At 43.0% G+C, this 18,482-nt stretch overlaps 1 protein-coding gene across 2 annotated transcripts; it reads left to right on the top strand.

Annotated features, from left to right (window-relative positions):
- The first annotated feature begins 2,757 nt into the window (after positions 1-2,757).
- Positions 2,758-17,168, top strand: LOC142210598 (membrane-spanning 4-domains subfamily A member 4A-like). Of its 2 annotated transcripts, XM_075279871.1 has the most exons (7): positions 2,758-2,843; positions 3,373-3,530; positions 6,030-6,155; positions 9,838-9,894; positions 12,054-12,218; positions 13,774-13,893; positions 16,367-17,167. In XM_075279871.1, the coding sequence occupies exons 2-7, from the start codon at positions 3,378-3,380 to the stop codon at positions 16,472-16,474; spliced, it is 729 nt and encodes a 242-aa protein (XP_075135972.1). In that variant the 5' UTR covers positions 2,758-2,843; positions 3,373-3,377; the 3' UTR covers positions 16,475-17,167. The 2 variants fall into 2 exon arrangements, with proteins under 2 accessions (XP_075135972.1, XP_075135973.1); XM_075279872.1 differs by lacking the exon at positions 13,774-13,893 and having other exon boundaries at positions 16,367-17,168.
- Positions 17,169-18,482: the final 1,314 nt, after the last annotated feature.

The raw sequence follows: 18,482 nt of genomic DNA, 5'->3' as shown, positions 1-18,482 counted from the left end.
GGAGTGCTGGGGACAGGTGAGTATGCTTTTTTTATATTTTTTATTTTTTTTATTTTACACCTTCTGCCCGCTACATGGGTAGCTCCAAATGCTGACGGCCATTTTAAAGGATTTAAAGGATAGGCCATCAATGTTACATCTGAAGGGGTCCGATAGTCAGGACCTCTGCAGATCAGCTTTACCAGGACAGTGCGGCTATAGGTAATGGTGACAATTCTAGGAGCCATGCTGTTCACTTGCCATACAGGATGTAGCAGTGGGTTTACGTGTTGCAGACCGTATGACGGGTGAACAGCATGGCTCCCAACACGTTATCTTTAGCTGCTCTGTCTCAGTACAGCTGATCTGCAGGGTCCTGGTGGTGGGCCCCTAGAAACATTTCCACTGGTGAGCACTAGACATCCCAGTCTGACACTGGTTACAGTCACCGGAAAGGAGTTTGTCACTTTGGGCCAGCATTAGGTTGCCAAATCGGGCAACTGCCCTAGGCCCTCATTCAACATGGGGTCCCCCGCCTTCAGCTGAACCATTGCAATTTAGCTGCTTCTCCTTGGAAGAGAGCTGACAGACAGTCTCACAGAAGAAAAGCACAGATGGTGAAAAGTGGCCCATTGGGTCTGACTACAACCGCCATGGAGACAGGAGCATCACCGGTTTATCTGTTAGTGTTGTCCCCATCTTTAGGTGACCTTTGACCCCTCTAAAAACATAAACATCTCTCTGTCTTTCCTCCTTCACTATGACTGCTTAAAGCTGTCTTCTGCTTTCTCCACTACCCTGTGTGCTGGATCTACCTGTCGGCATCCCAGAGTTTTGGTAAGCCAGTAACTCAAAAATAGTGTATGCATTGAAATGCTGGGGAAAGCTAGATATGATTTTTTCCCTTAATGATACACCTGCCTTGGCCCCTCTGGAAAATGTCCAATTTCTGGAAAACCTCATAAGGAATAAAATCCCATAGTTTATATTGTAAATGTCCCACATTGGCCTCCGTACAGTATAATGGCCCTTAATGACCTCTATACACAGTATAATGTCTCACAGTGGCCCTTCCATACAGTATAATGTCTCATAGTAGCCCCTGCACACACATCCTAGATATAATGATCAGTAATAGTAACAGTGTTACTCACCTCTCCTGGGCTCTGTACGTTGTATTGCAATTTATGGGACAATTGCAAGTTCAAGCCCCCTAGGAGGGGTTAATAGTGAAAAAAAAAGTTAAAAAAATATAGAAAAAAACCAAAACCATAAAAGTTCAAGTCCCCCCACTTTCCTTTTACTTTTCACTTTACTGTTATAGTTCTAATAGTACAAATTAGGTATCACCGTGTCAGAAAACGCCCCATCTACAAACTTATAACAATATTTTTTCCTGTATGGTGAATGCTGTAGCGAGAAAAAAGAAAGTCAAAAGTGCTGAACTGCCATTTTTTTGCAGTTTCACCTCTGATAAAAATTGAAATAAAAAGTGATCAAATGTTTTGTTCATGACTTATTTTTGGAGAAACACAGTAATTATATTCTGGGGTGAGCATGCTTCATTTATCCTGGGCATCCTTGCAGTTTCGGGTTGTCCACCGATGTCCTCTTCAGACCTCTTCCTAACTCTGGCTGATGTCACACACCACAGAGCCAGTGCTGAGACCTGTCACACCGCTTGGTTCCCGGGAGAGGTGAGACAAGGTGACTATAACTGTGTGCTAGTTTTGCTCACCTGCCCTGGTCCTCCACATATACTCTGGGGTCTGTCAATAGACAAGAATATAATAGTGTTTCATGGGTGATGAACCCCAAATGTTTTGGAAATTTTGGGTCCAATCCAGTTCTATCCAAATCATTTTACTCATCTCTAGTCAAAAGTAGTAATATTTGAAACAAAGCCACAAAATTGTGACTTGTGCATGTCACTTTTCTTAAAAACTTTACAACTCAACAAATCTACTGGTGCCAATAATGACTACAATATACAATCAGTCCACAGCTGAAATAGATTTCAATTGCTACTGAATGGACCACCTGATATAGGCCATTATTAACATTCTTGTATTAACCCCTCCAATTCCCAGCAGTTGTTACATGGGATATTAACTCCTTCACTCCCAGAAGCATGTACATTGTTGTATTTAACCCCTGCACTCACAGCAGCTTGTACTTACAGGCTTATTTTTATTCACTGATGCTAGGGTTGAGCGATCGGGATCGGAAAAGATCAGATCCCGATCAACGATCGAGTAAATTTCACGATCGGGATCAGCTGGAAAATGATCGGAAATCGGATTTTAAAATCGATCCTGAAATCTCAAGATTGGCTCAACCCTAACTGATGCATAACATCAATGTAAGTCTATGTCTCTCTGAAAAAAAGCAGCATGAATATGTGTGTCATGGATCCATAGACATTGAAAAGTATAGTAAACAGAAAAAAAAGTTGATCTGTTTCTCATGCACATAAAAGAGTGATGGACCATGAACAGGAAATTACCCGCAGATAAGCAGCTGCAGTGTTATCCATGATTATAACAGACATTACATATCCGCACATTGATGACGTATGAATACGGTATTGTACTGCACAGGAGTTTTCCTCACAAGTACTATAACATGGCACATGATAATGTCACATCTTAAATATAATACTTTTGTTTCTGTCCAAATATGAGTTCAGAAAAGCAAATGACAAACGCTCTTGAGCTGGCACACGTCCCAGTAACACAGAATACGCAACTGCTCCTCCTACATGAAGCAACCTGAATGTTCAGCCATTCATGTAAACAGTTTCTCAATCCCTCTGAACCAGCGGTCAGGAAAACACCAGATGAGTCTTGAGATCAGGACATAAGGTACTAGAGGAGCTAAAGAGTCTGGACTGCAGACAGATACATTAGATGTTACTAGGGAGCTAAAGAGTCTGGACTACAGACATCCTCTACGTCTGGAGGAGAGAAAGTTTCACCAGCAACATAGAAGGGGATTCTTTACAGTAAGAACAGTGAGGCTCTGAAAGTCTCTGCCCAGGAAGTGGTGATGGTGGATTCATTAAACAAGTTCAAGGAGGGCCTGGATGCCTTTCTTGAAGAGAAAAGTATAACAGGTTATGGACTCTAGATTTTAAGGACACGTTGAGCCAGGGTCTTATACTGACTGCCAGATTGGAGTCGGGAAGGTATTTTTCCCCCTGAAATGGGGCAATTGGCCTGAGCCTCATGGGGGTTTTTTTTGCCTCCGTCTGGATCAACACTGTAGGGGACTGTAGGGTTATAGGTTGGACTTGATGGACTGATGTCTTCATACAACCTCATCTACTATGTAAGTATATAATATATAAGCTTAAATTCATCAAATTAATCTGCCGATTCTTTTAACATTTAGGAGCCATGTCTCCAGACAAAGCAAATACAGGTGAATTTGTGATCATCTCTCAAGTGAGACAAAATGATAAACCTGAAGAAGGACAGTTGTCCAGTGTTCCAGCCAGCATGCCCAAGCCAGTTGTTGCATTTTATCGCGGAGAACCTGAAGTTCTGGGGGTAGGTCCATTTCACACAGCTTTTATTAGAGGTGAGCTGGCCATGGGGTTGTTGGTTTACCTGTAGGAGAATTTTGCCTTGAAACACACCTACTGCTATGATTTTCACTGAAATAAGTAGTACATGTGGATACTGTATATATGTGTAGGTGACTTGAGCACAATGCCTATATAGGATCTTTGTATGGCATGGAAATAATGACAGATTGTGGCAACCTATGAGTATACAAACACAGACTTAGATAGGATATCACTTTCCTGCCATTGATTGTCTCCCTTTCAGCTAATTTGAACTTCACTAACTGTCGCTAGAAAAGTTCCATCCATAGATACATTCATGCTTATGATGTGAGTTCACAATATGTGGAGGAGGAAGGTACTGGATTCACTTCACACAGTGAATGAAGAGGGAAGGACCTGATTTCTCCTCACAGGCTCTAGACATCTGTAGACAGATTTCTCAGAGCACATCAGGCACTGAGAGAATTCTTCAGCTTCAGCTGTGACTGAGGCACCAAAGGGGTTAATCCCCTGGATCAGTGTGGGCACCAATCACGCATCAGCACCGGGTGTCTGCTGTATAACACAGCAGACTCCCGGAGGCTATTGCGACCGCCCTGCTCCCGAATGGCCACCATCTTTAACCCCTTCCCGCCGATGGCATTTTTTGATTTTCGTTTTTGACTCCCCTCCTTCTAAACCCCATAACTTTTTTATTTCTCCGCTCCCAGAGCCATATGAGGTCTTAATTTTTGAGGGACAATTTTTTCTTCATGATGCCACCATTAATTATTCTATATAATGTACTGGGAAGCAGGAAAAAAATTCAGAATGGGGTGGATTTGAAGAAAAAATGCATTTCTGCGACTTTCTTACGGGCTTTGGTTTTACGGCGTTTACTGTGCAGCCAAAATGACATGTCCCCTATATTCTGTGTTTCGGTACGGTTCCAGGGATACCAAATTTATATGGTTTTATTTACATTTTGACCCCTAAAAAAATTCCAAAACTGTGTTAAAAAAAATTTTTTCTAAAAGTCGCCATATTCCGACGGCCGTAACTTTTTTATACGTAAGTGTACGAGGATGCATAGGGCGTCTTTTTTTGCGGGGCCAGGTGTACTTTTTAGTTCTACCATTTTTGGGAAATGTTATTGCTTTGATCACTTTTTATCCAAATTTTTGTCAGAATCAAAACAGTGAAAAAACGGCGGTTTGGCACTTTCAACTATTTTTCCCGCTACGGCGTTTACCGAACAGGAAAAATATTTTTATAGATTTGTAGAGCGGGCGATTTTGGACGCGGGGATACCTAACATGTATATGTTTCACAGTTTTTAACTACTTTTATATGTGTTCTAGGGAAAGGGGGGTGATTTGAACTTTTAATTCTTTTTATATTTTTTTATATTTTTTTTAACTTTTTTTTTTATTTTTATTTTGCATTTATTAGACCCCCTAGGGGTGTTGAACCCCAGGGGGTCTGATCACTAATGCAATGCATTGCAATGCATTGCAAAAAAGCATCCTTTCTTTTGCAGGCTGCATAGACCAGCCTGCAAAAGAGAGGCTTTGCAGACAAGCCTGGGAGCCTGTACAAGGCTCCCGGCTGTCATGGCAAAGGGACGTCAGCCCTGGAGCATGCTCCAGGAGCCGGCGATCCCAGCCAAAATGGCGGCGCCCATGACCGTGGCGCCGGAGGGGTTAATGCCTCCGATCGTTCCGATCGGAGGCATTAGAGCCGGTTGTCTACTGCTTAAAGCAGTAGACACCCGGCGGCTATGGCGGCCGCCCGGCTCCCGGGCGGTCGCCATAGTTACAGACCCAACATGCGCCGTACTATTACGGCGCATGTCGGGAAGGGGTTAAACACCCAGCATCTGCCGTACTAGATATCAGGAAAGGGTTAAATAAACCTTTCACCACCTCCAACAATTCAAATTCTCAGCATCTGTTAATAGAAGCTGCTCCACTGATTCCAGCACCATTGGAATTATTTCTCTAGCCCCCACCATTCCCAAACAGGAAGGAAGGCAGTGTTAGAGCTCAGAATCACACCCCCTTGTCTGCTCCTGCCTGACACCTCCCTCCTGATAGTACAGAGCCTAAATAGTATATCAGGCAAAATAAAAATAACAGCAATGATTGCTCGGGAACGGTGGGGGCTAGAGAAAAAATTCCAACTGTGCCAGAATCAGTGAATCAGCAGCTATTACATGATGATTACATGATGTGAACTTGTTGAAGGTGGTGGAAGGTTCTCTTTAAGGGGTTAATAAGGGAGGAAGAAAATAATTGGTTGCAAAGAAATGTAAGAAGCCTGTGTTTTGTTTTTATGCTTTATGTTTATATTATTTTCCGTCTATTTTTTCTGACATAAATATTGTAATCCCCATATTATTCACTAATATCTTTCTATTAATTTCCATATTTTTACTTGTTGACCTTCTACAGTTACTGTATACCGTAAATAGTGGAAATGAATTTCTCTTATTTTGCAGACAACACAGATATTTACAGGAATTCTTCTTATATCCATTGGGATTGTTTTGACAATACTCATAGATATAGAGAGTTTTATGGGACTTGTGGTCATCTCTGGTATCCTTATCTGGTCTGGATTATTGGTAAGATGTGCACATTTAAAGCAAATGTCCGGTTGTGTTGCTTTCCTGCTATTTATCTACCTGTGTATTTGCGGCCTGACAGCTCAGATTCAATAGGACAGAGCCAGTGGCATAACTACCACCATAGCAGCAGAGGCAGCTGCCACAGGGCCCAGGACATTAGGGGCCCAGCGACAGCTAGCCCTGCTACCACCGCTCTTATCACAGACAAACTGTTGTAACTGCGATAAGATCGGGGGGGGGGGGGGGAGCTTGTAGGACCTCTAGATGAAGGACCTTGTGTGACGTCAGCCGTCACATGACTAGGTGTCTTTATAGCCCGTGCAGTCCTGCAGGAGATGAAGAGAAGGAGAGATGTGGTGCTAAGTACTGAGGGGGAGGGGTAATGGGAGATGCAGGATGGAGAGTGTGTCTGTGTCTATGTGTGTGTGTGTGTGTGTGTGTGTGTGTGTGTGTGTATGTATGTGTGGTGTGGAGGAGGGGAGAGGACAGTGTCCTGATATCTGTGTATTAGGAGGAGGGGGCAGTGTCCTGAGATCTGTGTATTAGGAGGAGGGGGAGGTCAGTGTCAGTAGATGGATCAGTACTCTACACATTGTTTGTATTCAGACTTGCCTGCAATTGTTGTTACTAATAACTGTGTAATAGTAGTCAGGGGGCGCTCTGTGTATTGTATTGTACTGAAGGGGAGGGGGATGTGAGATGCAGGATGGAGAGTGTGTGTCTGTGTGTGAGTGAGTATGTATGTGTGGTGTGGAGCAATTGAGGAGCAACAGTAACCTAGGGGAAGATGGAGGGGAGGACATGAAAATGGGGGTAGAGATGAGGGGTGAATGAAACTGGGGGCAGATGGAAGGAGGGCATGAAATGTCATGTGACATCCATGCATTATTAAAGATGGCCAACACCACCACAGACTGCAGTGGAGCTGGAAACAGGTGTGTAGCTTTTTTTATGTCTGTGTCTCCCCTTGGTCTCTGATTATTATACTCTGGGGTCTGAAAATACCCCAGAGTATAATAATTGTTCATGGGTGTTCATTATGGGGCATAATCCTGTGTGCAGGGGCCACAATGGGGTGTAATACTGTGTGCAGGGGCCACTGAGGGACATAAAAGAGCGCGCAGGAATGCGGCATGGGGGGGGGGGTTGGTCAAGGTCTTCGGTGTCGGTCAGGAAGGGGGGGCCCCCATGTCAAAAGTTCGCCACGGGGTCCCGCCATTCCTAGTTACGCCACTGGACAGAGCATATCTATACAGTCTATAGGTAGTTATTGGTTCATGCTGCTACTCTCTTTCTCCCGTCTGCATCTCTGCTTCTTCTGGTTGACTGCTGTGTATCACAACAAACCCACCACTAGCCCACCATGGAGTCTGTGCAAGGACAGTACAAACTTCTCAGCAATGGAAGAAATGATCAAATAATTACCTAAAACGACTGTAGTAAATAAGCTGGAATGTAGTTGTAGGGTGTGAAGAAGTAGCAGTTGCACCTGAGACCAGGTACTTTATCAGCCTAAAGACCCCTTTTAGGAGCATTGCTTTATTATTACATTAATCCTATTATGGGCTAAAAATTTATTATTTACTAGAATATTAAAAATCCTCAACTCTGCACTTTTTCTGATACTGTGCACACTCAGAGAGAAATCAGTCTGACATCTCATTCTCTGGTTTTTATTCCTCTCCTCCTAAGGGGTAACAAACACACATTTAAGCTGAAATATTTTCACACTGATAAGAATTCGCTTCTGTGTTTATCACACTTTAAGGGAGTCCATTAGCAGGAAAATGATATAATTTGTTTTGGGACCCAGGAGCGTCAAGTTACACCTCTGATGCATCTATGTGTAATGATTGTGGTTGCAGGGACTGTGACCGCAACTGGCCTGGTGGGGTACGGGGCCCACCTGGTTCCACAACAAGCTGTACAAGCCTGATGTCATATTATGTCTGTACATGTCACTGAGTCCTTTAGATGCCTGCCCAGGGGAAGTGATTAAAAATAACAAATCTTTATAGTTGCCTCTCCTGGGCTTCTGACGATCCCCATCATCCTTTTCATGGCTCTTCCGGCCTGAGACTGAGGTCACGTACCCCAGGGGTCACTACTGGGGCCTGTGATTGGGCCCTGGGCCTCTACTTATTATACTCTGGGGCAGTGGCGTAACTACCACCATAGCAGCGGTAGCAGCTGCCACAGGGCCCGGGACATTAGGGGCTACCGCTGCTATCATTATGCTCGGAGGTCTTTTCGGACCCCCGAGTATAATGATCGGGGTCCCCTGTTGGTGGAATACTTTCCACCAACAGGGGGCCCCGAAGCTGCAGCAACGGCTGAGACACAGGAGCTGCAGGTCTGGCTCCTGTCAGCGCTGCAGGACGTTCCCCCTCTCTCCCCCCTCCCTTTCTCTGCTGTCCTCCGCCCACCAATGAGAGGAGGAGGCGGGGCTTATCCCTGCCGTCCAGCACAGAAGAGAAGAGGAAGAAGCTGCTCCAGGAACATGAAACTGAAGCTACACAGGTACGTACTGGGGTTACTGTACTTATTACTATCAGGCATTTGGGGGGATTACTTGTGTTTTAGTAACTCCATGTGCCTCATAGTAATAGCAGTTAACCCCATCATCTCCCTCACATTAACCCCTGTTTGCCTCACCATAAGAGTTACTGATATGTGAGACATTTGGGGGTAATAGTAATGAAGATACTTTATTATTACCTCCATGTCTCTCACATATCAGTAACTCTTATGTGAGGCACACAAGGCTTAATGTGAGGGACATGATAGGGTTAACTGTTATTAATATGAGGCACATGAAGTTACTAAATTGTAATGCACAGGACCAGATTTTTTTTTATCCACAATTTGTCCTGGTATAGCGGTCATCGGTGACAGTATTTAGTCCTGTAGGGGCCACTAAGGGACATAATACTGTGTGCAGGGGGCCACTATTGGGTATAATACTGTGTGCAGGGGCCTCTAAGGGACATAATACTGTGTGCAGGGGCCACTATTGGGTATAATACTGTGTGCAGGGGCCTCTAAGGGACATAATACTGTGTGCAGGGGCCACTAAGGGACATAATACTGTGTGCAGTGGCCACTATTGGGTATAATACTGTGTGCAGGGGCCACTATTGGGTATAATACTGTGTGCAGGGGCCACTAAGGGACATAATACTGTGTGCAGGGGCCACTATGGGACATAATAGAGCGCACAGGAATGCGTAGGAGGGACTCGGTCGAGATCTTCGGTGTCGGGGGGGCCCCATGTCAAAAGTTCGCCACGGGGCCCCGCCATTCCTAGTTACGCCACTGCTCTGGGGTCTAAGTCAGAACCAGAGGACTGAAACTCACAAATATTTGTTGCATTTCATGCAGTTCACCTGAAGCGACTCAAGGGGGACTAAAAAGATTACAAAAAAAGACTCTTTTGGTTTTCTGTCTTTTCAATTTTTTTGGTAGAAATCAACCTCACCTTGGGCCATTGGCATTGTTGTTGCATCTCAATCACATTAATTGGGAATAAGCTGCAATACCAGAAACTGGTTTTGGGCACTGTCAATAAAAGAAGAAACAAAAAAGAAAACTTTATGATCATTCATATACTTCTCAACATGTATATTATCTTCTGTATCTTAATCTATAATTATTTTCTTTCTTGATCTCATTTTTATAGTTTATTATCTCCGGATCACGGTCAGTGGTTGCTTCAGTGAAACCAGCAGTAGGAAAGGTAAGAACAAAATAGTGTAAAAGTCATCAGTGGGGTCTCCTTTAAAGGGATGCTCTGCCTAGAAATTAATCCTAAAAGTAAAGAAGAAATATAGTTGTCCTCTCTGTTTATCAGTCTGCAGAAATCCATTTCAGAATCAGCACCAAATTCATTTGTGTGAACATACCCTAACATGGTTGAAATCCAATGGTGTAGGGTATATGAAGCAGGCTCCGGAGCTCCATTACCCCATGGCAGCCACAGGAGTAGGCACTCACCAGCAACTTCCAGGGGATCTCTCTGTGTCCGAAGGACCACACCTGCAGTGCAATATGATCATGGGGATAAACCAATTATACCACAGACTGTAATATTATACTATTGAATGCACCTTCTGTTAAAATCACCAAGTTCCTATTAAATCCTGACTCTTTAGTAGGAACTACACAATGTCAGGCCTGTTAGCATTCAGAAGGCTCCTGGCCACCACAATCTCATTGCAGTGAGCCTTCAGTCATCAAAGGGAGCCTCCGGCCTCTTAATTAGCAACCACAATCATGGATATTTCCATAACAGCAGGCATTATGTTTAAAGACCCAGCATCTACAATAAATGTATGGTGTTCTTATGCCATACACACGATCACTGAGGCAAGTGACTAGATGCGGTAGTCTAATGAATGTGAAGTCATTGCTGCTGGTCCAGTATGGACTTTGGCAGTAGGGACTGAAAAAGTGGTGCTGGAATGGCAGGGTCTTTAAAGTGTTAGTAAAGGGTATTTCTCTGTGTTATTCAGTTTTTTATCAAATGGTAAAGGCTTCCAATTTCATGGGTCCTATCTAACCTGCTGGCTAATGTAAATTCAAGATTTTTCCTAAATACATTGTCTTAGCAATGCTGCTTCATTTGTTTGCTATGTGAAATTAATCCACCCATTGTTTACACAATGTTGTCAGGGTACCCGGCCTGTTCTACCTCCTTATGTAGGCTAATAGGACAGAAGAAGAGACTCATGGCTCTCTGAAAGGGAGTGAGTTCTCGGATTACATTTGCTCTTAGAGCAATTATCTCCTGCTATTAGGTCTCGGGTAATCAGGTCAGATAATTAAAGTTTGCTGATAAAGGCTTGGACAGTGTGTATCTTTCTATGGGGGATATTGAGTTTACTGCAAGTCCCTTGTCAGTCCTGGCAGCAAGTAAGTTTATTTTTCTCTCCAAACCTCTGTCATATAATATACATTTACTGTGCATATGATCTTAATTTATATTAGATTTCTAGTCATGATAATAAATAACTGTTTATGGTAAAGGCAATATCTATCTCTAGTGTCCTGTCTCATAGTGTCCTGTCCATCAAACAGTCAAAGCCCACACCCCAACTTGTTGAAGAATACAGGAAGTGAGAAAAAGATGCAGCAGGCAAACTGCTGAGAGAGGGAGGTGGGAAAACCCTTTCAAGCTCTCACTGAATTCAATGAGAGCTATACAGAAATATATAAAGCCTTACCTCTACCAACAGCCTTAGAAAGAAACTTACCTGCGGTGATGGAAGACCAGGACATATACCTTATTAAGACTAGACGACAAAAGAAAAAAATATCCAGGAATCGATCCCTTGATCCAGTTAAAACGTAACTTTTAATTGAAAAAACATCTCATTGCAAAAAGAGATTAATTAAAAACTATATGCAAAACACATAATGTAAACCGGCGTCTGGCTGACGCGTTTCGGAGAATATTTTCTCCTCAATCATGAGGTATTAAAACCCATGCATCTCCTTCCAGTGAATTGGGATCAAGTGTCGGTACAAACAACATTGGCAAATACTGTGAGTGGGCTGTGTTTTTTTCTTATTGTTAATAAGACTAGGGTATATCTAGACTTTTGAAATAGAGCACCCCCACAGGAGAAATTAAGTATTACAGAATGCCCATTAAAATCAACGTGCCATCTATGTATAACACTTACACGCTAAGTGCTCTAGAGCAAAAGACTCTTTTATTACTCTTTTGTTGATTATCATCCATTAAATATCTTGTCTCCCAACGTTCGTAGAGGAAACCTTTCTATGCGTTTCCTCCGTGGTTTTCCCACAGCACTTTTTGCTGCAGTCCACTATGTGGGGCCTTAGCCTAACTCCATATTCCCTTAAGCAGACAACTCTTATTTTGTGTTCTAGGTAACATCAATCTTGGTGATGAACATCATCAGCTCTCTGGCTGCAGCTTGTGGAATCATTCTTTCTGCGATTGATCTTAGTTTTGGACAGTTCGTGCATTCATCGTGGCCACATTGTGCACATTATAAAAGTGATGCCCAATGTCTAGGAAATTTTTATCTCACGGTAAATATTATTTTTCTCTTTTTATTTACAAAAATCAAAAACTCATTGGTAGCCAGTTGATTGAGCAACATCACTTGCAGCAGCCCAGCTGGGGGGAAGCAAAAGGCCTGGCTAAACATGGACACTGGCTCTGTCTCCTTGTACTCTCCCGAACTGTATAGTGCTGACTCACTTCATCCTCTTAACTCAGAGATGAAGAGACCAACTGTTTCTAACTAGAGGTTCCTTAGTCTTGGATTGCATTAATTGCTCAGCCAACTACAATAACTTCTACTCACCTGTACACGCTCCTGACCTGGCCGCCCTCCGCTGCTGCCTTCAGGGTGTGCTGTAGCTGACAAATATCAAGCAAGAAAGGAGTATTTCCAAATATATAAAGCTTAAATTTGAAGTATGAAAAAACAAATATGAAAAAACATCACAAGACAAAGAAAAAATATATTAAAAACCATACCATACAACAGACAAAAAACGCCATATATGAACCCGTTGACGCACTTCAGGGCACAAGACCCCTAGTCATAGCAATGTTGAACACTGAGTGAAACCAGCTAAATACCCCTGGTAGTCTGTCTGCTATAATCAACATGTTTAAAGAGGACCTTTCATCAGATTGGGCACAGGCAGTTCTATATACTGCTGGAAAGCTGACAGTGCGCTGAATTCAGCGCACTGTCGGCTTTCGCGATCTGTGCCCCGGGTAAAGCGCTATCGGTCCCGGTACCGTAGCGCTTTATAGTCAGAAGGGTGTTTCTGACAGTTAGCCAGGGACGCCTTTCTGCCCAGCAGTGCCTATAGTGCTGTACTGTGTGAGCGGGGAGGAACGCCCCCTCCCTCTGCTCACACAGCTCGTCCATAGATGAGTGTTATCAGGAGCGGGAGGGGGCGTTCCTCCCCGCTCCACAGTACAGCGTGATAGGCGCTGCTGGGCAGAAGGGCGTCTCTGGCTAACAGTCAGAAACGCCCTTCTGACTGTAAAGCGCTACTGTACCGGGACCGATAGCGCTTTACCCGGGGCACAGATCGGGAAAGCCGACAGTGCGCTGAATTCAGATGAGTAAACATTGGACAGATGGGTAAAAATTATCGGCACTTGCTTATTACAATAACACAGTAAGTAGCTGCCTATAAAGTCAGTTTATTCCATAAGGCGACCTGAAATGATGGTCTCAAGAGGAAGATGTGCCCATGATTATACTTTGGGGTGCTACAAGGATGCCCTGGTGTGGCAAGGTGAGTATTAGTGTTGCTTTTCCTCATCTCCCCTGGGATTCCGATTATTATACTAGGGGGTCCAATTGCATTGGAACAAGTTTGGAACGGCCTACCCTCACAAATAGTCACAAAACTAATCTCATACCAAAACTATCTGTATAGGTATTCTTCATTTTAGCCACAATGATGCAATGTGACAGTAGTTGTATATACATCCTTTACATATGTGCTTGTACTATGTTGTACTATGTTCAGGTTCCTCACAGGCTTTTTCATATAACATAGATAACATTCCTGTGTGCGTCTTGGTCTACAGAAATTGTAAATTTTTCCTTTTCAGACTTCTATGGACGGAATCAATTTATTTCTTTTACTGCTTTTTATGCTGATGTTCTGCATTGCTATATCTTCAAGTGCGTTTGCATGTAAAACTGTGTGCAGATCGTCATTTCAGGAAGTGGTAAGTTATCGATTTTATAGTCTATTGCAATTTTTAAAGGAACTGGATAGTAACTTCCAGAAATCCTAAGAGGACACGTGTTTGTAAAGTTAGGTCTCATGCATACACAAAGCAATGTAAGGGCTCGTTCATACGGGGACAGAGGGGGCGGATTTTGGCGCGGAATCCACATCATAATCCACCCCCTCACAATGGTAATCTATGTAGACCACTAGCGATCTTTTTTCCGTGAGCGGCATGTTGCAAAAAAGAAGCGAGTTGCCCTTTCTTCCCATGACGTCTGCTTCGCGGCAGCACCCTCCAGACTAGGCCCATTCATTTTGCGCCTACTCCAGAATGGCAGGCGTATTTTGGTTCAGATTTTGACGTGGCTTCCCGCGTCAAAATCAGGACCAAAATACGCTATTCCGTGCCCGTGTGAACTAGGCTTAACTTGTACAGTGTCCCCCCCAGAATGGACTCATTCCATAACAATGTCATTTTCTACATGTCCTTCTAAGGGTATGAGGTACCTTGTTGTGGAAATGCAGCTTTTTTGTTGCAGATTTTGGCTCAAAAAACAGCAGCAAACTTTGCAGCAAAAAACACTGTTTCCTCAACATGGGGCCTTAGCAAGGGCATAACGTGAGGGGTGCAGAGGATGCAGTCACACCAGGGCCCAGGAGCCTTAGGGGGCCCATAAGCACTGGTATCAGTATTAAGACTGCAGCTTCCATCTGGTCCATAAACCAAGGAGACCCACAGATTACCCTAACCACACTAAGGTGGATTAAACTCCTTAGCTCCCATAACCATCACTATCAAGAATTCACTGTAAGGATGAGGTAAGGGGCCCCGAAAAAAAAGACTGCACCAGGGCCCACAAGACTTTAGCTATGCTACTGGGTCTTAGGGGGCGTTCACACTACCGCCAGTGTCCGACAGGTAGTGTCCGCTCCTAGTGTCCGTTCAAAATCTCGCACGGACATTAGGAGCGGACACTAGCTGTGTCCATAACACCTGTCATTCATTTAAATGGTGATCAGGTGCGTTCTTTTGCACTCCGTGCCTGTCCTTCACTGTCCGCTTGTAAAGATGTCCGACTTTTCAAGCGGACAGAAAAACCCGACATGTGAACGCCCCCTTAGCCACATCTTGTAGATTGACCCAGTATGCTTAGTGTCCCCAAGCTACTGCCACTACTCTCTCCAGCCCCTGACTTGATGCACCTTCCTTAGTTTCCATCCCATGCTTGTTGATGGTGTTCAGTTATCAAAAAAGGATTTTGGTTACACAGTAAACAAAAAAACAAATACAATTTAAGGCTGAGGCCCCATGTAGTGAAATGGAGCAGAAAAAAAAAGCTGCAGAAAAAAAAACATAGCGTTTTTCATTGCATTTTCCTCTGTGGACTTTCTGCCCTTATTATACTTATACGGACAACGCCAGCGTTTCCGCAGGTAAATTTGACATGCTACGATTTTCAAAAATGTAAGCTTTTCCACTTTGGATATTTTTTTCTGCAATGTGTGGATAGTATTAGCCCTAATTTCATTCACTTTGCAGGTACTGTAAAATGCTGCGTTTTTTTGTTTTGTTTTGTTTTTTTGTAACATGGGGCTTCAGCCAAAGACTATTGAAGATATTTTCATACGTACAAAGGTTATTCAGTTTATATAGATTTACAAGACTATACAGTTGTTAAAGTTGGTTATGCAGGGAAAAAATCTTACCAGTGCATCCACGTAGTGGGCCACAGCCAAAAAGTACATCATGTTTTTTTCCACATCGCTTTTCACAGAAAGTTCACAGAGTTTTCCTCTATGGACTTTCTGCTTCAATTATACATATAGGTAAACCATTGATGTTTTCGGAGGAATAATTTACATGCTGCAATTTACAAAAACACAATAGTTTTTTAAATCGCAGCATGTCCACTGTGTATTTTTTTCTGCAGCGAGTGTGTGGTGTTAGGCCATCCACTTTGCAGGTACTGTAAAACGCCACGTTATTTGGCAAAAATAAACTATTAATACTTGGTTTGCAGAACAAGGTGGGATGCTAGAACTCTGTGTTCAGTCTCGTCTGCCTCTGCTCTGTGACTACAAAAGCACTTTACTCCTGCTGCTTGTACATGGAGTAGAGTGGAGTTGGTCATGTGACCAAGGGTAGAGCATGGGAGGTAGAGGAATGAAAACTTCTGGTCCCTCTCAAGAATTGATTCAGATCAGGTGGCTCAGGTCTAAAATTTATTTCAGGTCAAAAAAGTTAGGACCAAAAGTAAAATTATTATACTCTAGATGAAGGCCTGGGAGTGGGGTAAAAAATAAAAAACATTTATACTCCTCTTACCTCACCTCTGTTGGACCTCCTCGCATCGTCCATCACTCTTTCTCGGCCTCCTCTGTGACGTCATGCACCCAGAGTAATCGCTGAGGTCTATGTGGATTCTGTTTTTCGATCGCTTGTACAATATTCATATGTTTTGTTTCAGACTGTGGTCATCTATCAAACCACTTCATTGAATGTATCTGATCCAACCAGAGATCTTCCTCCTGACTCCTCGGCAGCCATGACATCTGACCTTAAGACACAGACATGAAGGCATCAGTCACAGTGATAGTCTCTGCAAGAGGAATATGAAGAAATGTGAAAATTAATGCCAAGATTCTTATATGCAAGCTGTGACTTCATAACATCCCTAGTATCTTTGTAATTAATGTACTGTATTTTTCAGACTATAAGACAAAACTTTTTTCACCATATTTGGGAGGAAAATAGGGGTGTGTCTTATAGTCCGAATGTGGGCTGTTTGGGCGGGGCGGAGGAGCAGGGATACAGCATCACCCCACTCCTGATGCCGATGAGTTCCTGCAGCGGGGCTACCTGCAGCAGGAGGAGTGGGGCGATGCCGCAAGCCCTGGGCTGAAAGCATGTCCCTGCGATGTGAGCCATCATCTGTGAAGATGATGATGGCCACTCTGCTGCAGAGTGGTCGCCATAGCTACAAGGTCTTCTGTAATGTACAGCGGAGACCCGGAGCAAATGCCCGCAATCAGAGTCCACTCTGATCATGGGCATTACTATGTTAAAACCACAACTAAAGTGTAGAAGTAGTACCCGGGGCTGGTCCCCACAGGCCCCATACCTTTCACTTTGCAGGCCAGCTCCTGCAGCATGTTTCTGTGACAGGAGGCCTGTCATAGTAATATTATTATTGTGGCTGGTTTATGACCAGCCTGAATAGCAATGTACAGAATCTCCCATAGGCTGCATGGGACTTGCAATGAAATGATTGCAGGTTCAAGCCCTGTAGGGGGACTAATAAAATAGTTAAAGAAAAAAATTATATATATATATATATATATATATATATATATATATATATATATATATATATGAAAATTCTAAATCGCTGCAATACACATACACCTCTGGTATCCCTGTATCCGAAACAAACTTATAAAAATATTTTTCCTGTACGGTGAGCATCGTAGCGGGGAAAAAAAAATCTAAAGTGCCGAACTACCATTTTTTTACAGTTTTGCCTCAGATTTAAATAAAAAGTGACCAAAGCAATAGACATTCCCCCGAAATGGTATAGCTAAAAAGTACATCTGGCCCTGAAAAAAAAATGCCTTATGTATCCCCGTACAGTTGCATGCCCCCTTGCAGCTGTTACAAAACTATAACTCCCAAATATTATTTAAGTTATTGAATATTTTACCACATTTTTTTGCTTCAAAATTTTTCTCCCTATTTTCCTCCTCTAAAACCTAGGTGCGTCTTATAGTCCGAAAAATATGGTAAATTATCCCCTTTACTATACTTAGCCACAATTAGCAATAAAAGTCCCTCCTTGTATTCTGCTTTTTATTCTGCTGTATTCTCTTATTCCACTTTTTTTTTGTCATTTTTTTTGTCATTAACACGTCCCTTTCAATGATTCTTGTTTTGTGATGTACATGAAAATAGTGCAATGTTGTGTTAGCCAGAAAGAATGATGTAATCATAAATGTGAGTATGTCAAAGAAGACAATTACTATAGAAGTAATACCTTTATAGGTTCGTACCTCCCAATTTTCAAAGGAGCGAAAGAGGGACAAAATCAGTGGCGCATGCAGCATCTGGTAGAAAATTTACATATTGCAAGCCACCTTTCAAGCCCCACCCATGCCAGTTTTGGCTCTACCAATTCCCAACCATGTCCCTTTGTGCCCCCATATTGTATTATGCTGTTTGTGGTCCCCAAACAATATAATTTCTCTTTGTCCCCATAGTATGATTCCCCTCAATATAGCCCCCACAATATAATGCCCCCTTAATGATGCTTTCATAGTATAACTTCCCCCTTTAATATGGCCCCCACAGTGTAATATCTTCCTTAACGTGGTGCTATAGTAAAACGCTCTCTTAATGTGGCCCCTACAATATAACATCCTCTTAATACGGCTCTCACAGTATAATGCCCCCCTTTATATGAACCAACAGAATAATGCCCCCTTAATGTGGCTCCCAAGATATAATGTCGCCTTAATATGGCCTTACATTATAAAGCCTCACTTAATTTGGGTCCCACAGTATAAATTCCACCCCACCTTATTTCAGGG

Source organism: Leptodactylus fuscus, chromosome 6 (assembly GCF_031893055.1).
Source record: "Leptodactylus fuscus isolate aLepFus1 chromosome 6, aLepFus1.hap2, whole genome shotgun sequence".
NCBI lineage: Eukaryota > Metazoa > Chordata > Amphibia > Anura > Leptodactylidae > Leptodactylus > Leptodactylus fuscus.
Note: the sequence above shows the minus strand (reverse complement) of the source record. Positions and strands in the feature narration are given on the sequence as shown.

Excerpts from the sequence above, each read along its gene's own strand:
- LOC142210598 (XM_075279871.1), top strand. The coding sequence starts at position 3,378 with ATGTCTCCAGACAAAGCAAATACAGGTGAATTTGTGATCATCTCTCAA. Across the intron at positions 12,219-13,773 it reads TAGGAAATTTTTATCTCACG|ACTTCTATGGACGGAATCAA; the intron begins GTAAATATTATT and ends TTTCCTTTTCAG. Across the intron at positions 13,894-16,366 it reads GATCGTCATTTCAGGAAGTG|ACTGTGGTCATCTATCAAAC; the intron begins GTAAGTTATCGA and ends GTTTTGTTTCAG.